The sequence below is a fragment of the Chanos chanos genome, chromosome 4 (genome assembly GCF_902362185.1).
Source record: "Chanos chanos chromosome 4, fChaCha1.1, whole genome shotgun sequence".
In the NCBI taxonomy this organism is placed as follows: domain Eukaryota; kingdom Metazoa; phylum Chordata; class Actinopteri; order Gonorynchiformes; family Chanidae; genus Chanos; species Chanos chanos.
In genome coordinates this window covers 18,014,427-18,031,310 of record NC_044498.1, presented here as the reverse complement: position 1 = coordinate 18,031,310, position 16,884 = coordinate 18,014,427, and the positions used below count along the sequence as shown (strand labels likewise).

The following is a 16,884-nucleotide window of genomic DNA, read 5'->3' as shown; positions in this document are numbered from 1 at the left end:
AAGCTCTTTTCCACAGGTCACAATCAAGATGGTTGGCTCTGTCCCTAAGTAAGGTTAGCAACCCCCCCCCCCCCCCCCCCCCCCAACATATTTTCCTTAACATATTTTCTTTTCATTTTTCAACAGTCTGCTCTGAGGTACATACAGATAATTCAGATTAACATGTATGCTAACATAAGTAAACATCCTGCAAGCACAAAGATTATCCTTATATCAGGATGTAAGATGAGTTCAGTGCTCTCTCCTGTCTACAAAGTTCACCTGAATGTGCATCATACCTCTGGTAACAAGACCTAAAAATTACAATTGGGCCAACAAAAGCAAATCTTTTACAAGAGTGCAAGTGGAACAATAAGTACAAATAGTAAAAATTTAATATGGGCTTCTACTGATGAGTGCATAATTGCTGTTATATTCCTATCTATTCTAAACCCTTTATTGACATCCCTGTGTGATTCAGCTGGGAGCAGCAGGTTGGTGGATGTGTAAAAACAGCTATTAGCGACTGCAATGAAAGTGGTTTTGTTTTGATTGTCTTCTCAACCCCACAGCTATGAACTTTGTCATCCTGCCATCACAGCCACCGGCTTATTGGGCTCCAACCAGGCAGGAAAATCCTATGAAAACACTGAAAACAACTAGTTGCATATCTTTCACTGTTACTGAAGTTCTCTCTCACCATTTCACTGTTTAATCTACTTCAGTTTAATGTTGTACACATCATTTTCAGTTCAACCACTGTAGGGATTTGTGAATCTGTGATAAAAAAAAAAAACCAGTCACACAGTCAGGCACAAATTTGTTCTTCAACACAGAGAAAACCTGAGAAATACATCGATTCACGGATTGAAAGTTCACCTTCATTATTAAAAAACAAAACCAAACAAACTGAGATATTTCTTCTATAATAGGATCTGTAAATTTGCATTGTCATAAACAACTACACAGTTTGTACATTCAGCAGCACTTTTGGTGAAAAAGACATGATGTGTCTTATAGTTATAGGTTCTATAATTAGTTGTAAGAGATAGAAGTAAGTTCCCTCTGTGCTTTTGGTTACGAGGAACATCTAGGGCAGATGTAATGTCTCTGATCTCTCCTGAGACCAAGCAGGGAGTGGCAATTCTGCTCCAGAGTGGTGTGGAGTAAGGTCTTAGCCTGCTGCTGGATGGGTGGAACACCTTGGTCAAAGGTTACCAAAATGGCAACTTGGTGGGCCCTTATCCCCTGTGGAAAAAAGCAGTACGTTCTCAGAACCTAATGCAATTCAACAAATTGAATTACAGGTTGAATGAACAGACGTGTATTCATGAAACACCACAAGATCAAACTTTTGGTTCTGCCCCCCTCTTTGCTAAATTTAGACCACAGCTCAGTAGGAAAAAACACAGTGGCAATAGTACAACCATGCTCAAGACCAGTGGAGCACTTGCCACCAAATTCACCCAAGAAATGAATGCTGACCAGATGTTTTTCTGAACCAGGACATTGTATAGTAGTGTTTATCCACCATACATGTGCATTTAAAAAGGGATGCTTTGCTGAGCTCGTGACATCTATGACGTTCATGCTCACCAACCCCAAGCGGCGAACTTTAATCACTCCATTAACAGTTACACACCATCAGATGTCACTGAAAGTTTTTTTTTCTGTCAGCAGTCAAGAACATTTGCCTGAAAGAAGACAGGAGGACACAAAAGAGCTGGAGAGAGTGAGAAAAGAATGTTTAATTACTTTTTCACACAGAACCAAAAGGGATAGGGTGTACTTTATTTAGTTTTTGAGAATGTTCATTTTTCTACAGCTAATTATTGTGCAAACTGAAATCAAAGTATGATAATGTTTTGGGGGGAAAAAACACCACTTCCTCTTTAGAAGTGTGATTACTTTGGCTATTTTCTGTCAGTGGACTGGTGTGAATGTTCCCATTCCTGTTCTTCTGCGCATATGTTGCTAGATCGTTTCAGAGAAGAAATCTTTTAGGGTGATTGGTTAAACAGGCCAGGATTGAAATATGACCCATTACCCCCTCAGCCACTATTTGTTCTTCCTGTTTTCCTTAACAGTTACTATGTATGTACAAACCCCATTTCCAGAAAAGTTGGGACATTTCGTAAAATGCAATAAAAACAAGAATCTGCGATTTGTTAATTCTCTTGAACCTTTATTTAACTGACAAAAGTACAAAGTAAAGATTTCCAATGTTTTCACTGACCAACTTAAATGTATTTTGTAAATATAAACAAATTTAGAATTTGATGCCTGCAACACATTAAAAAAAAAGTTGGGACAGAGGCACATTTACCACTGTGTCCTTTTAATTACACTTTTTAATCATTTGGGAACTGAGGATACTCATTGTTGCAGTTTTGCAAGTGGAATTTTTCCCCATTCTTGCTTGATACAAGACTTCAGCTGCTCAACAGTCTGTGGTCGCTGTTGTCTGATTCTCCTCTTCATGATGTGCCATACATTTTCAATAGGAGACAGATCTGGACTGCTGGCAGGCCAGTCAAGCACATGCACTCTGCGTCTATGAAGCCACGCTGTTGTAGCCTGGCACTGTCTTGCCAAAATAATCATGCACTTCCTGGGAAAAGATGTCACCTTGATGACAGCATATGTCACTCTAAAATCCCAATATACGCCTCTGCATCAATGGTACCTTCGCACATATGCAAGTCACCCATGCAATGGGAACTGATGCACCCCCATACTATGACAGATGTTGGCTTTTGGACCTCTCACCGAAAATAGTCTGGATGGTCCATTTCGTCTTTGGCATGGAGAATTTGATGTCCATTTTTCCCAAAAACAAGCTGAAACGTGGACTCATCTGACCACAGCACATGCTTCTGCTGTCTTTCAGTCCATCTGAGATGAGCTCAGGACCAGAGAACTCAGTGGTGTTTCTGCTTAGAATTGATGTATGACTTTCTCTTTGAGTTTCAGGTTGCATTTCTTGATGCAGCGGCAGGCTGTGTTAAGTGACAACGGTTTTCGGAAGTTCTCCTGAGCCCATGTGGCTATATATAGCAGAGTAGCATGACGGTTTGTCATGCAATGCCTTCTGAGGACTCAAAGGTCAGGCACATTCAACAGTGGTTTCTGGCTTTGCCCTACACGGACTGAGATTTCTCAGGAATCCCTGAATATTTTCACAATATTATGTACTGTAGATGGTGAAAGACCTAAATTCTTTGCAATCTTGCATTGAGAAATGTTCTTTTTGAACTGACTGACAATTCTCTCAGGACATTTGGCACAAAGTGGTGAGCCACGACCCGTCTTTGCTTGCAAAGACTGAGCCTTTGGTGGATGCTCCTTTTATACCCAATCATGATACCCTCACCTGTTACCAGTTCACCTGCATATTGTGGAATGTTTCAAAATGGTGTAACTGGAATATTCTATAAACTTTTTTCACTCTGATTTTTTTTGACTGTGTTGCAGGCATCAAATTCAAATTTTGTTTATATTTACAAAATACAATCAAGTTAGTCAACCAAAACATTAAAACTCATTTCTTTGTCCTTTTGTCAGTTAAGTAAAGGTCCAAGAGAATTTACAAATTGCAGACTCTTGTTTTTACAGCATTTTACAAAATGTCACAACTTTTCTGGAAATGGTGTTTGTATTAGGGATGCACCGACCCGATACTTATATCGGTCCAATACTGACTCAAATAGCTGGATCGGGTATCGGTGACAATGGGGCCGATCTTTGGGGCCGATCTATTCAATTAAATTCTATGCTTTTCTATGCTTATGTCTAAGTGCTTTTGTCGTTAAAAGAAGCGCGCCGGTAGACCCGTACATTTTCCTAGAGGGAGCGCTAACATAACCTGGAGGGAGCTAACAACAAAGCAGTTTGGAGGTGTTTCACGCTTGCTACGCCAACAAGTTCTACGGCTACTTGCAATATCTGCAAAGCAGGGTTTCCGCAAGGATTTTTTTCTTGCCTGTGTGGTGTCCGGAGAGAATTAATTTTACCGGGAAAACCTGAAACTTACCGGTCATGTTACAAGTCTAACAGTAACAAACGCAAATATAATGTACACTTGACGAAAGAAAGACAACGACCTCAAATCAGTTTGACTGTTTAATGAACAGTAACGATTGAGGAAAAACCTCAGCATTAGCCGTGAAAATGTAGACTATTACGAAACATTTGTAACCTGTAGTATCTGAAAGTCCGCTGCGGCCGACTTGAAATCAAACGTGTCCAATGTGCCTTTGCAGCTTGCAATGCTGTTAATAGAGTGTTTGGCTGTCAAAACACAAATGTCCTATTTAGGGATAGCCTACCTTATAGCAACGTGCTATAAGAGCATTATTACCGGACATTTTGACCGGCAAGTTTTTAATCCATGTTTTTTACCAGGCAAAAACTGGTAATCACCGACAAACCCTGCTGCACAGCTAGTGATTCGTGGGGTGGCGGTAGCACTTCAAAATATAACACAACCAACTTAATCAAGCACCTTCATAAGTATCATGCTAAAGAACACGGCGAATTCAACCAAACAGTAAAGGGTGACGATTCGAAGAAGCAGTTAACTTTGTCGGGTACATTGCAAGGACGCGAGAACTTGTGTGAAAGCGATAAAAAATAACGAGAAAAGCTCGAATTCATTGTTCTGGATGGGCAACCCCTGACAACGTTGAGAGGACTTCCTCCTTAGCCTAGTTTGTGACTTAATTGTGATAAAATGTTTACATTTCGTTCTCATTTGATTTTTTTCCAGTATTTTTTTACTGGAATTTTAATTCCTACCCAATTTGTTGCTGCATTAAAAGGTTCACACTTGAATTGTAATTCCTGTTCATACTGAAGTTTGGTATCGGTATCGGGACTGAAAAAATCAGATCGGTGCATCCCTAGTATGTATGTTACTGTCTCTTTTTGTAACTCTTACAAATAGGGTCACTGAGATCTATACCTGGGTTAAGACTATTATGTTGCAGAGGATGTTACACTAACCAGTCCTTTTGTTAGTGTGACAATTATGTGCACTTATAGGAAATAATGTATATATGAAAATATCCCTCGCCCTGAGTGGGTATATTGCCCTGAATCTCTTCAGAATATGGACTATATAATTGACCTATATAACTATATCATTTGTTTGCCTTTCCTTTGAACAGTGTTTAGACATGTGTTTTGCTTTGTGTTTGTGAGTGTGTATGCATGCTCAAAAGTTCATTTTGATGGAGGGAACTCTGACATGTTTTAATATTTCCACTGTGTTTCACACCATAAAAGACTACTGTGTAGAAACCCCCTACTGAACAGTAATCTCTGTAATTAACACACATTTAGCACCACCCCTTGGTGATAGTCCACCATCAACACTACCATCATTCTTTGTTAGCTTTGTTATCCCTACTCTCTGCCATTATACCTGCGGGAGTCCTACTATGCACATGCCAAATACTGTTGGGAAAAGACAGGTATAACTATAGTTAGCTCTGGCTATTAGTATGAGACTTTTTATGGAATTTTTAAGTCAATGCAAAGATGTCAGTGATGAAGTTACTTTGACAAAAGGTTTCTGTGACTGAGTTAGCTTCATTTTAGCAGTACCTGAGGTCAGTCAGGGATCAGACAAGAGCCATCTGGTTGCCTCCGGTGTAGTCATGAACTGGAGTATGCTACAAGACCTGGCAGCATCACAGTCCTGTGATGTACCAAATTGTTTAGACCTGAGATCATGAGGGATCAGACACAACTGCAGATTGAGGGAACCACAAGATTCCTTCCTAGTATAGTAATTAATCTGAAATACAGACAGTACCACCTCTTGTAACTGCAAAGCATACAATACCATGGTTTAATATTTATCAAGATAAATTGAAGGAATGTTTGGAAAGGTCATGGAAGCTGTGGAACTGATGACTGTGACATTCATATGACTAGATTTAATCAGTTAATAATCACAGGAGATATTTCATGGTAGCTGTCATGAATTTATCATCCCAGCAACACCAAATCTGCTATTCTAGCAATGATGGGCCCTTTGTTTTTTTCCTGTGTTGCTTATTAGTAGTAATAGTAGTTTTAGTGGTAGTAGTGGTAGTAGTAGGCACGGGAACTCATGACTTCAAAATCATTCTGAAAGGACTTTTATTTTAACAGTTTGCTTACTCATCTTTGATTTTCTTTCTTTTCATTACTGATCAGATTTTACTTTTGACATTTGTACACGCAATTCGTATGTGCACATGTGGTGCCAAATGTACCGTAATGATCATATTTTTACAATGATGTCATTCTCTGTGCAATAATAAAGTGAAAAATTTAAAAATGAATGAATGAATTCTGATATTTCAAACATGCTGTATAGTCTTTAAGCATACTCTCTCTGGTGGTTGATGATGACCAAAAGCAGGTGAAATGTGAATCATCATGTCAATGTTACTTTCAAATATGTTTTGTGTATTTTTCCAGCCAGTCACTGCAGCCTCTAATGCAAATCACACATTGCTCTGTCCTGTGGAGTTATCAATTTTGCTATTCCAGGAATGTTTGCATCGATCGGCTGTTTACATTTATTTACAAGATTCCAGTTAAAGTCTTCATTTAGTCAGTGTGTGAGTCATTAAACATGTTAACATTGTGTTTGTGTTCGTTAGTTTGGTGCAAGAGGTTTAGTGCTTTAATGAGCAAGAAGATATCTGTTATCTGCACCGTATGTACACGTAACGTTTTTTCAGTCAAGGCTGTAGCTGTTCACACGTTTTTGGGTTTTTTTTCTTTTTTGTTTGTTTGTTTTTTTTACTAATTTGACTGTGTCCAATACATTCTCATATTTTGACTGTTTTGCACAATAAGTGATGTTGTTCGCATAATATTTATGTATTAGATAACGAATTATCTTAGTATGAAATTTCTGTTGTAATTTCGAATTCGCCCACACAAATGATATATTCAGGGGGGCTTGTCTTTACATGTTTTGTCCTGTGCGACGTTCCATAGTAACGTAAAGGGAACAGATCCTGGGGAACTGGGCGTTGCAAATTAGGGAGAAACAGGGCAGGGAATAAAAAAAGAATTTGGGGGTGTATAATTTATGTCGGTGAATTGCTGAATATAGTAATTTCCTTTGTACTACTAATTGTTAGACATACAAATGTGCAGTTATAGAAATGCACTTAATGTATATATGCGGTTGTCAGGAACATATTACTCAGCTACACTGAGTCAACAATAGTGAATTGGCGGTGAGAGTAAGCTATAAACTTTTATTATAATGTAATTTATGTTTAAGCAAATGCAGCACACTTAGGCAATGAAAAACTAGTGCTTGAAGACCAGTTTAAAATTGTACTGCTTTGACATACGTGTAATTACATACACTTTTAAATATAAACAAAGTAAATGCAGCTCAGCAGAAATGTAACTGGGCGAAGTTTAGGGGAGGGGCTTCTGCATTATTTGTTTTACAAACTGTCTCATCAACAGTTTTAGTTTAAGGAAGGCTCAGTTGGGTAGGTGTAGACGCTGTGCGCAGTGCAAAATTACAATAAATAAATAAATACATATGTGTATACAGACAAAACATAAAACATCTGTACTGCATATAAAAAGTAACCTGACCAACCCCTAGCGTCGTCTCATGATCAGGTGACCCTGAGTTAGTCTGTCAGTCGCTTGTCTTCTACACTCAATTTATGAAGCCAATTCAATACACCGGTTAAGGAGATAACGGGGAAGGCAACACAGACAGCTGCACAAAGAGATAGCTTTTTGGATATCTTGCTTCTCAGGAGTAGGACGAAAATGAGTTGGTTAAAGTTGCAGATACTGTCATGTGTTATATTTTGTTCAGCAAGCTAGTTAGCAACATAGCCTTCAGAAACAGTGAGAGCTGAAGTTTTAGTAAAAGCATTGTTTGACGTGTGACTGTCTTATCTACAAACACCAGATTGGAATAACTGCCGGCTTGTTATATGGGGATACGTCGTTGCAGCTAAGGTCCAGTCGGTTTGCTTGAGCATTTAAAACTTAACCTAGTTCTCAGTGGGGTGGAAAAACTTTGGTTACTTTGTCGATAAAATTGGATAGGAGCTGTCATCGCAGGCGATGATCAGTATGACACCAGAAATTAAAGACAGGTTAAATGTAACAACAAAAACACCTAATTTCAGCTGACATTTGCAGCATTCTCATTCTTGCTGATCTAGGAAATATAGAGGAGGTAAGGGAACATCTTGTGCTCTTCATGTGAGGTTCTTGAATGTCGATCGTGCAAATGGGGTCTAATTCAAATGTTTGTATTTGCTCTACGCTTCTCTTGGAAAATGCAGTCGCTCGTAAGAATGATATGGTTTTCTGAAAGATATGCGTCTTGGCAGGTAAATTGCCCTCAGAAACCAGGAATGGTTAATTTAATGCCGATTCATCAAGCTTGGGCATTTAATTATATGATTATTCTTAGTGTTGGTAATCAGAAATGCAAACATCTGTAAGTGTTTAAAAGCAGTGTGGTGAAGTGATGAAAAAAGTTCCTTCAGGGCAATTTTCTCAGTTTTCAGACTTTGTCTTTACACCACCACAAACAGTATGCCACTTTGCTGATCATAATGGTCCATAAAATTGTGCATTGAGTAGACTAATAGACTATTGTCCCGAGATCATTTTTTCTGTGTCTGTCTGTGTGTATGAATGAACTACAGTTAACACTTGGCATAACAGTGAAATAATACATTATTTAATAATGTACCTATTTATAATAATATGCCTGAAATATCATTCATTCATTTTATGTCTTGGTTAGGCACTCGTGTACATTTGTTTTCATAACATGGTCAAGTCTAGGCAACTTTACTTTGTTTGGCTGTATTGGAGCATGGCCATTAGCACTGTGTTTACATATTTGTTGGAGGTGTTGGCAAAAGGTCCATAGTCATAGCTTTATCTGTGGTGATTCTGCAGTAGGAGGAGCTTTATGCTACAGACTAGTATTCATATAAACAGGTTCAAGTTCTGTGAGACTGGCTTTAATGTTTCTAGCAGCAGAGCAGTGACTGACTCGTGACTGTGTGTGTGTATCTATTGTGTTCTCCCCTCTCTCAGGATGGCTGCTGTCACATACCTGCTGCTGTTGTGGTCTGTGACGGGATTTTCTGTCGCTCAGGGGTACACAGGTAACGGTGGAAATTTTGCCGTCGACCTTGGAAACATCCTGCCCACCTTGACTCGTCCTGCCAACGCCAGCCGCATTTTCTATGGGATCATGTTTGATGCTGGGAGCACCGGCACGCGTATCCATGTCTACACGTTCATTCAAAAAGACTCAGGTGAGAGTTGCTGCACAGAGCTTAGGCTCTTTAACCATAAAACCAATGGCTGTCTGACTTTGCCAGTGTCAATTAGAATGGAAATATTTGCCATGTCTGATGAAAAGGCATCAGCTGCATAGTGGCTCATTGCTTTTATGCTTTGGTGTAAAGTAACTTTTATAAGTAGCTATGATAAATTTAAATAGTTGTGATAAATTTAATATAATGTGCTTGTACTCGTATATACATGGGTAATATATGTGTGCATCTTTTAGATGGCTTACCCGTTCTGGACAATGAAATGTTTCAGTCAGTCAAGCCTGGTTTGTCTGCCTATGCAGACATGCCAGAAATTGTGAGTTGATATTTTTGATTAATTTCTTTCGTTACCACAAGAGAAATAACACTCATTTTCGTTCATTTTTATTTATTGGACTCATTTGACAGCATGCAACCATCTGTTTGTTTGTTTGTTTGTTTTTTGTTTGTTTGTTTGTTTTTGTTTTTACTAATATTAGTAAAAACAAAACAAACAAACAAAAATCCCCAGAACAAACACCACAGTAAATAAAACACTTATTTAGTTGTAAAAGACGAAATCAAGTCGGTATATTTCTGAAATACAGTAACTACTATTAATTTAGCACAGTTTTCCAAAGTAAAAAACACTGTTCATTCAGAAATTTGCAGTTTTCTTTTCTCTCAGTCACACAACTGTGTGTGTTTATGTGTGTATGCATGTGTGTGTATGTATGTATGTATGCGTGTGCGTGTGTGTGCATTTGTATGCTGGTGCAAATATATATTTGCACCAATGTTCCTGCCCAAAGGCTGGGTACACAATCAGACAGCTCCTCAGGGTGGCTAAGAAGACAATCCCTCGTCTGGAATGGAAGAGAACCCCAGTCGTTCTCAAAGCTACTGCAGGCCTGAGACTGCTTCCCCCAGCCAAGGCTCATGCTATTTTGGAGGAGGTACAGTAAAACACATGGTTTTATGATCTTGTATCTGCTGGCATGAGTGTACTCTGCATGAAAGGGAGGTATAGGATTTCTGCTGGGTCTAAGCAACTGTTGGTATATGAGAAGTAAGGGTAGATACATTGCTAGCCAAGCTGCTTTATAAGTCAATTCCGACAAGACCCCATTCAGTTGAACTGTAGCACCTACAACTAATAACTAATTACAAAACCATAATAAGACGATGCTGAGTCAGGCTACAGGAATGAACTGCTCTAGATTCTGCACAATGGACGATGCTAATCTGCAGCTGTATAATGAGTAATGGCTCTCTCTGCTGTTGTCTCTATCAGGTTCAGGATGTCTTTGACGAATCTCCATTCTTTATTCCTGATGACAGTGTCACTATAATGAATGGCACTAGTGAAGGTATGTCTGCAGTTAAACTGTTAGCTTAAACTTAGTTAACAATGAAAGATAGGAGAGTTAAGAGGTTTAACAGCTGTTTTATGTTCAACAGAGTATAAACCTAATCTAACTTGCCTTAAGAGCTCCACTTAAATTCAGGGGAAAACAGTAGCTGCATTAACACATCTGACAGCTATGTTGTTACTTAGAAACTGTGAAAATGTGTGTGTGAAAACATCTCCTAAAAGGGTGCTTAATCTTTTTTTGTTCTTTGTACTTAGAGAAGAAACTCTAATGTCAGCACTACTGCTGTGTTGATGTCACCAGACTTAATTAGTGTGGATTACCCAGAGTTTGAACTTTTTGATGAAGCAGCAGTTTCATCAAAGAAACATGTCTTGGGTCATTGTATTTTGCTCAAGTATCAAAAAATGTGTGATTATATAAATGCAATGAAATAATTGTGGTTTTGTGGGCTCCTGTTTTTGTTATGTCATCAGTTTGGTTTATAAAATACATGAACAATTAATTGTAAGATGCAAATCAGTATTGAGTTACTGTTTCATATCAAATTTTGCTTTTACCACGATAACCTAGATTTATTTTTTTGTTTTCTTCTTCTACCATAGGAATTCTAGCTTGGGTCACTGTGAACTTCCTTACAGGTAAAAGCTTCTGTGTATTATTCTGGTCATTTCAATCCAGTGGACCCTTAATTACACTGTATGACTGAAAATACGTTTCAGTGTGCATACAATTTACAATTTACAATTTTGTTATTTGGCAGACGCTTTTAGCCAAAGCGACTTGCAATCAGTGCATCAGTCGGATTTCTGATACCTCATGAGCAGAGATCACAATAAGACTGAGCGTCAATTTGCCCCTTCGTATTGCGCCCCTGGAATACTTTGACAAACACAGATACAAGACAAGCTTTTTTTTTTGTTAAGGAAAGGGAGGGTTAGGCAGTGGGGGACAGGTGGGGTCTAAAGAGGTGGGTTTTCAGTTTCCTGCGGAAACATACAAGAAGATTTCGACTTTCCTTGTGAAGCACTTGGAATGTTCTGGTTACCTATGTTTTGGGAACTTTTGCATTCAGCCAGTGCCAGTTTTACGCCGGCAGAATTATTATATTTACTTCCATCAACTTTTATGAAAGTTCTCACTTTTTGCAAAACCTATGTCCCACAAAGAGAAATAGAATGAGCCCAAAAGATCCGAGCATGATCACTGTTACACTACAAAGATGACATTTGAAGCAGTACATGAGCAAACAGAGTGAAAGTTTAACAGAACTACATGACCTTATGTGGTTAGGTTAATATAAAATCCAGTGGGCAGCCCAATTACTTTGGATGAAGAGGAGCTCTCAATGACTTTGAAAGGGATAGTGATTGCTTCACCTACTCAGTGATCACACCAATTAGGAAACACCTGCTTCCAGTATATTCTATCCCTCATTTACTCACAGGGTTCATACAAAAAATCATGGAATCTGAAAATAGCAATTTTCAGGTCTGGAGAAGTTTTTGAAAAATAAATAAACCCAGAAAATTTTGGAAAAGGCATGGAAATTTGCTTCACAAATACCTGTATAATGTGGTTCAGTATGGCTGTGTTGAATGCCATTTTTGCCACTTTTTTGCGAAATTTTACCCAACCTTTTTCGAAATAAGCTTTGAATGTCTGTGACGTCATCATTTTGGCCTGTTGTGTCCGGATACTCTACTTTCTACGCAATAATATGAATGAAGAGATGATGAATATGAGAAGTTGCAAGTCACACTTTTTTTTTTAAGTTTGACACTCTTTAATAGACCATATTTACATCATTTGATCCAGAGTTCGCAGTCTTTGTGGTGTCGACGGTTGGCATTCCTTCCATAGCTGAGGGTGCACCCAAACATCCACAAATAATACAGTGATTATCTGCGCAGTAGGCTAAACTAAATTTAGGCGTAACTAACAATATTGTAGACCTTAATTTAATAAGATAACCATTTACGAATTCAGAAATAAACTTACACTTTTCAGATGGTTTCCCAAATTTGTTGAGTGATGGTAGCTACACGAGTTTTATCTTGCATGTTGGGCGCTCCGCTGGAAGTCATCATCAGTAAATTTAAAATGCTTCCAAACCAGGGATTTTTGGGAATTTTTTTTCTTGGTCCAGGACTGAGAATCACGAACGAACGTTATTCCTAGATTATGCCCTAATTTATGACGCCTTGAGAGCAGCTTGAGGCTTCCGTTACTGAGATTCAAAAAGTGCAGATGTGTTTATTGGCATAATTGTTTATGTTAAATGATAATGATACAAAAAGTAGGCCGCTTTAACATCTACATTTTTTGTATTACAGTAGCAGTAACTTTAAAACTGCAGCTGTGCACCAGTCCTAATAACAGAATGCTTAATTTCACAGTTGAATGCCTATGCAATAAATATTGGTTAAACAATAATTTAATATCCGGGGAGATCAGTCACGTCACTTGACGTTCTGTTGTTCTCTGCGTAGGGTAACGTCAGACTCCGACCTGAGTTGCAGCTTGTACTTTGACAAGATATAAATTAGTGCAATGCCGGGAAAATGCCAATTTAATAATGTCTGGCTTCAAACCATACAGCTTGTCATTACTTTTAGTTAAAATACACTATGGTAAATTTTGACATGGATTTTTATTCTTATTTTTCATGTATACACAGATGTTTCAGAGAATGTATGGTCATGAAAATTTGCTCAAAGGCATGGAAAAGTCATGGAAATTTATTGGTAAAACTGTGAATGAACCCTGTACTCCGGTGCTTCCTTTATTTTTGTCAGATGTCTCTGCAGTGGTCAGGGGTTAGTGTTCATTTTATCCTTTTCCTCAAGGGCTGGCAGATGAAAGTTAACAGTTTTGCTGGTCGAGCTTGACTGTTGGGAAGGATCGTGTTGATTATGCACACAAAGCAAGTGTGTATCTATAGGGCCTTTATCTGACTTTACTGCTAAATATAAAAACATTTGTGTTCACTCAGTAACTTTGCTGTTGCAAGAGGTATACGTGTCAGTCTGGAGCAAGGCAGGTTTCCCCATAACCACAAAATGTGGTCCCTCTGATGAGGATTTATAGAGGGACTTTTTAGATTGTTCGCCAGTGTTACAGCTTCCAGCTGAGTGTTTGTTCATGTGGTTCCAGGTCACCTGTACCCTAACACAAAAAAGACAGTGGGGATCTTGGATTTGGGTGGTGGTTCCACTCAGATATCCTTCCTGCCAAAATCTAAGGTTAGTGTGTTTCAGTCATAATGTTTGAAGTTCATAGACTGGTGGTCGCAAACTCTGAAATGTCACCACGCATTTGTGTATTTTTTCAGTTTGGTTTTCCTTTTGAAATACCTTCATCTACGTTGTCTTTTGTTTCACAGAAAACCATTTCAGTGTCACCTCCTGATTACATCGCTAAGTTTGACATGTTTAACACAACGTATGAGCTCTACACACACAGGTAACCAAAAAATAAATGGTGTCTTATATAGTCATTTGTGTGTGTGTAATTAAATGTAATATGTAACCTTTTACAAATCTGCTGTACTTTCTTACAGCTATTTGGGGAATGGCATCAAAGCAGCTCGGCTGTCAGCTCTCGGGGCTCTGGGGGCAAAAGGTACAGCATGGCATTTTAAAGAATTTTTTTGTAAATTCAGTGTGCTTTTAAATCTGTTCTAATTAGGATTTTTTGTGACTCATTTAATCTGGACTAATTTATATTTATGTGTGTGTCTGTATACATACATATATACACACACACACACACACATACACACACACATATATATGTGTGTGTGTGTGTGTATATGTAATTTATATTTGGTGTCCCTAAACACAATATAACTCTTGAGGATGCAGATTAATGTGTTTTCAGGTCTTGAGTCGAAGGTGTTCAAAAGCTCCTGTCTACCTAAGAAATTCAGAGACGACTGGACCTTTGGCGGACTGACATATAAAATCAGTGGAATCCCATATGGTAATACATTTCCAGATGGTGCTGGCAGTTTCAAATATGATGTTACAGACTTGTTTCTTCTGGCAGGCTGTCAACCTGTTGTACTAGCTTCAGAATATTGAATGTCTTTTTTTTTTTTTTTAATCTCAAATCCTTGATTAGCCCATTTCTGTTCCTTGCCAATGCTGATTTGTAGAAGCCTCCATCTTCTTAGCTCACCTCCAAGGTTGTCAATAATGTTCCACACTGAAATCATCCCAAATTTCATCTGAATTGTACTTTGTCAAGGTTACACTGGATACAAGTTGTGCTACCAGGAGATGCAGAAAGTTGTGAAGGGTATAATACATCAGCCCTATGAGTTGAGAGACACTGGACTTTTCTATGCTTTCTCCTACTACTTTGACAGAGCAGTGGATGCTGGCCTTATCGGTGAGAACCAACTGGGATCAACATTTCATGCCGTTCTGTAGTTTTATTTTCAAGCAGAAGTTTTACTATGGTGTTTTTTTTTTTACCGAAGTAAAGTTATACTGTAAAGAAAACACACAAGGAAATGCAGAGTCGAGATTTTGGATAATAGAATAATGACGTCTTTGCGGACTGATGATTATTAAACTGGCAACACTGTTTCCCCTGCACTTAAGTACCCTCCCTCCTCTACCTTAGATGGCACCCAAGGAGGAACAGTGCTGGTTCGAGACTTCAGAAAGAGAGCTAAGGAAGGTGAGAGACACTACATATGCTGCATGACAAACTATATTCTTTAGATGCTAGAAGCTGTGATTTGACAGTTCATGTGAGTATACATTAAAAATATGTGACTTCAGGTTCTTTATTGTATTTTGCAGTGTGTAACAAAATGTCCAGACACAGCACTATGAGTCCTTTCCTGTGTATGGATCTCACTTATATTACGTGCCTGCTCAAGGATGGCTTTGGTTTCAAAGAAAATGCAGCACTACAGGTAAGTTGCGCAAACTGGTCTGAATAAAACCCTAATAATAAATGTGGTACACTGGTTTTTAAGTGACCGCAGCTCTAAAAGGTATATTGATATTTTTATTGTGCTACTCAAGAAGCTAATTAATGATGAAATTGTACCAAAATATTAACATTTGGCTACATGTCTCATAGACATTCAGAGATAAAAAAAAAAATTCCTTTCCACAAGGCAACTTAATGTTTTTTGACAGCATCAGTGCTCAGTGCTAATCAGTTCATTGATGTTGATGTTTCTGTGTGACGATATCATTAAGCTTTATCAACCGTTCTATCAAGCATGACGTTGTTATATGGAAGAGAGACTGACATTTCAGTTTTTCTCTCTTTTATTGTTTGTAGCTCACCAAGAAAGTGAACAGCGTGGAGACCAGCTGGGCTCTGGGAGCTACACTCAGTCATTTCCAGAATATCAGGATTCACTGAAGAAAACACCACACACTGACGTAAACTTTTTCTCCTCGCGTCTGTTTGCTGACAAAAGAAAGAACTGACTAATGAACCTTCATTTCTCATTGGTTACCACATGCCTTTGTCTTTCTCAGGTTATGAATCAGGTTATAAGTTTACACTGTGATTAGCCACTTCGACAAGTAATGTTATGTATATATGACTTTCTCAGATACAGAAAAATGAGAAACTCTCCTGAATCAGCAAAACTCCACACAGTCTGACAATGACGATAATAAAAACTATATTTAAGAACTTCATTTTTAAACTGAAAAAAAAAAAATAAAGCAGATTTTTATTTCTTAGGGTTAGTAAAATAACAGCATTTATGTTGTACTTTATCTCTTAGAGAGAGAGGTGCTTTCCTTTCTACCCTCAGGGTTGTTGTTCCTGAACATTGCCCACCATCTGCTTCTATTGTCTTTCATTTTATTGTGCCTCATTTAACTGTCAATTTTTCTGTTTTCCACGTTGCCTTGGGGGAATACACGAATCCCAAGTATAAGTGTCTTTTTTTTTTTTTTTTTTTTAAAGTATATTCAGAAAAGACAGAAGGATCCATGAAAGACTTGGCCAGATTTCATCATAACCAGTTAGATGCATTAGCTCTGTTTTGTTGTTTTATACATATTTGGTCCTCACTCTTAGTCTATTCTCTCTAGTACATATTACGGCATAAAAACACAGACTGCCACATCAATGAGAAGGCTAACTAAAACAACTAAGATATTTTTCCCCTATGAGCCATAACTCAGCCTGACTGTATCGTGTACATTTTTATGCCCTTCAGGGAA

The 16,884-nt window shown here is 38.3% G+C and overlaps 1 protein-coding gene across 1 annotated transcript; it reads left to right on the top strand.

Annotated features, from left to right (window-relative positions):
* Nucleotides 1–9,079: 9,079 nt before the first annotated feature.
* Nucleotides 9,080–16,066, top strand: entpd5b (ectonucleoside triphosphate diphosphohydrolase 5b). The gene is made up of 13 exons (XM_030772983.1): nucleotides 9,080–9,302; nucleotides 9,560–9,639; nucleotides 10,115–10,258; nucleotides 10,597–10,672; nucleotides 11,281–11,316; nucleotides 13,832–13,920; nucleotides 14,061–14,140; nucleotides 14,238–14,299; nucleotides 14,558–14,659; nucleotides 14,927–15,070; nucleotides 15,308–15,364; nucleotides 15,490–15,605; nucleotides 15,983–16,066. Exons 1-13 carry the CDS (start codon nucleotides 9,080–9,082, stop codon nucleotides 16,064–16,066), a joined length of 1,293 nt encoding a protein of 430 aa, XP_030628843.1.
* The last annotated feature ends 818 nt before the right edge of the window (nucleotides 16,067–16,884 follow it).

What these genes read in the sequence shown, in the direction of transcription:
- entpd5b (XM_030772983.1), top strand. Translation starts at nt 9,080, where the DNA reads ATGGCTGCTGTCACATACCTGCTGCTGTTGTGGTCTGTGACGGGATTT. An exon ending in AATGAATGGCACTAGTGAAG is followed by an intron (nt 10,673 to 11,280) that starts GTATGTCTGCAG and finishes CTTCTACCATAG; the next exon opens with GAATTCTAGCTTGGGTCACT. An exon ending in CGGGGCTCTGGGGGCAAAAG is followed by an intron (nt 14,300 to 14,557) that starts GTACAGCATGGC and finishes ATGTGTTTTCAG; the next exon opens with GTCTTGAGTCGAAGGTGTTC.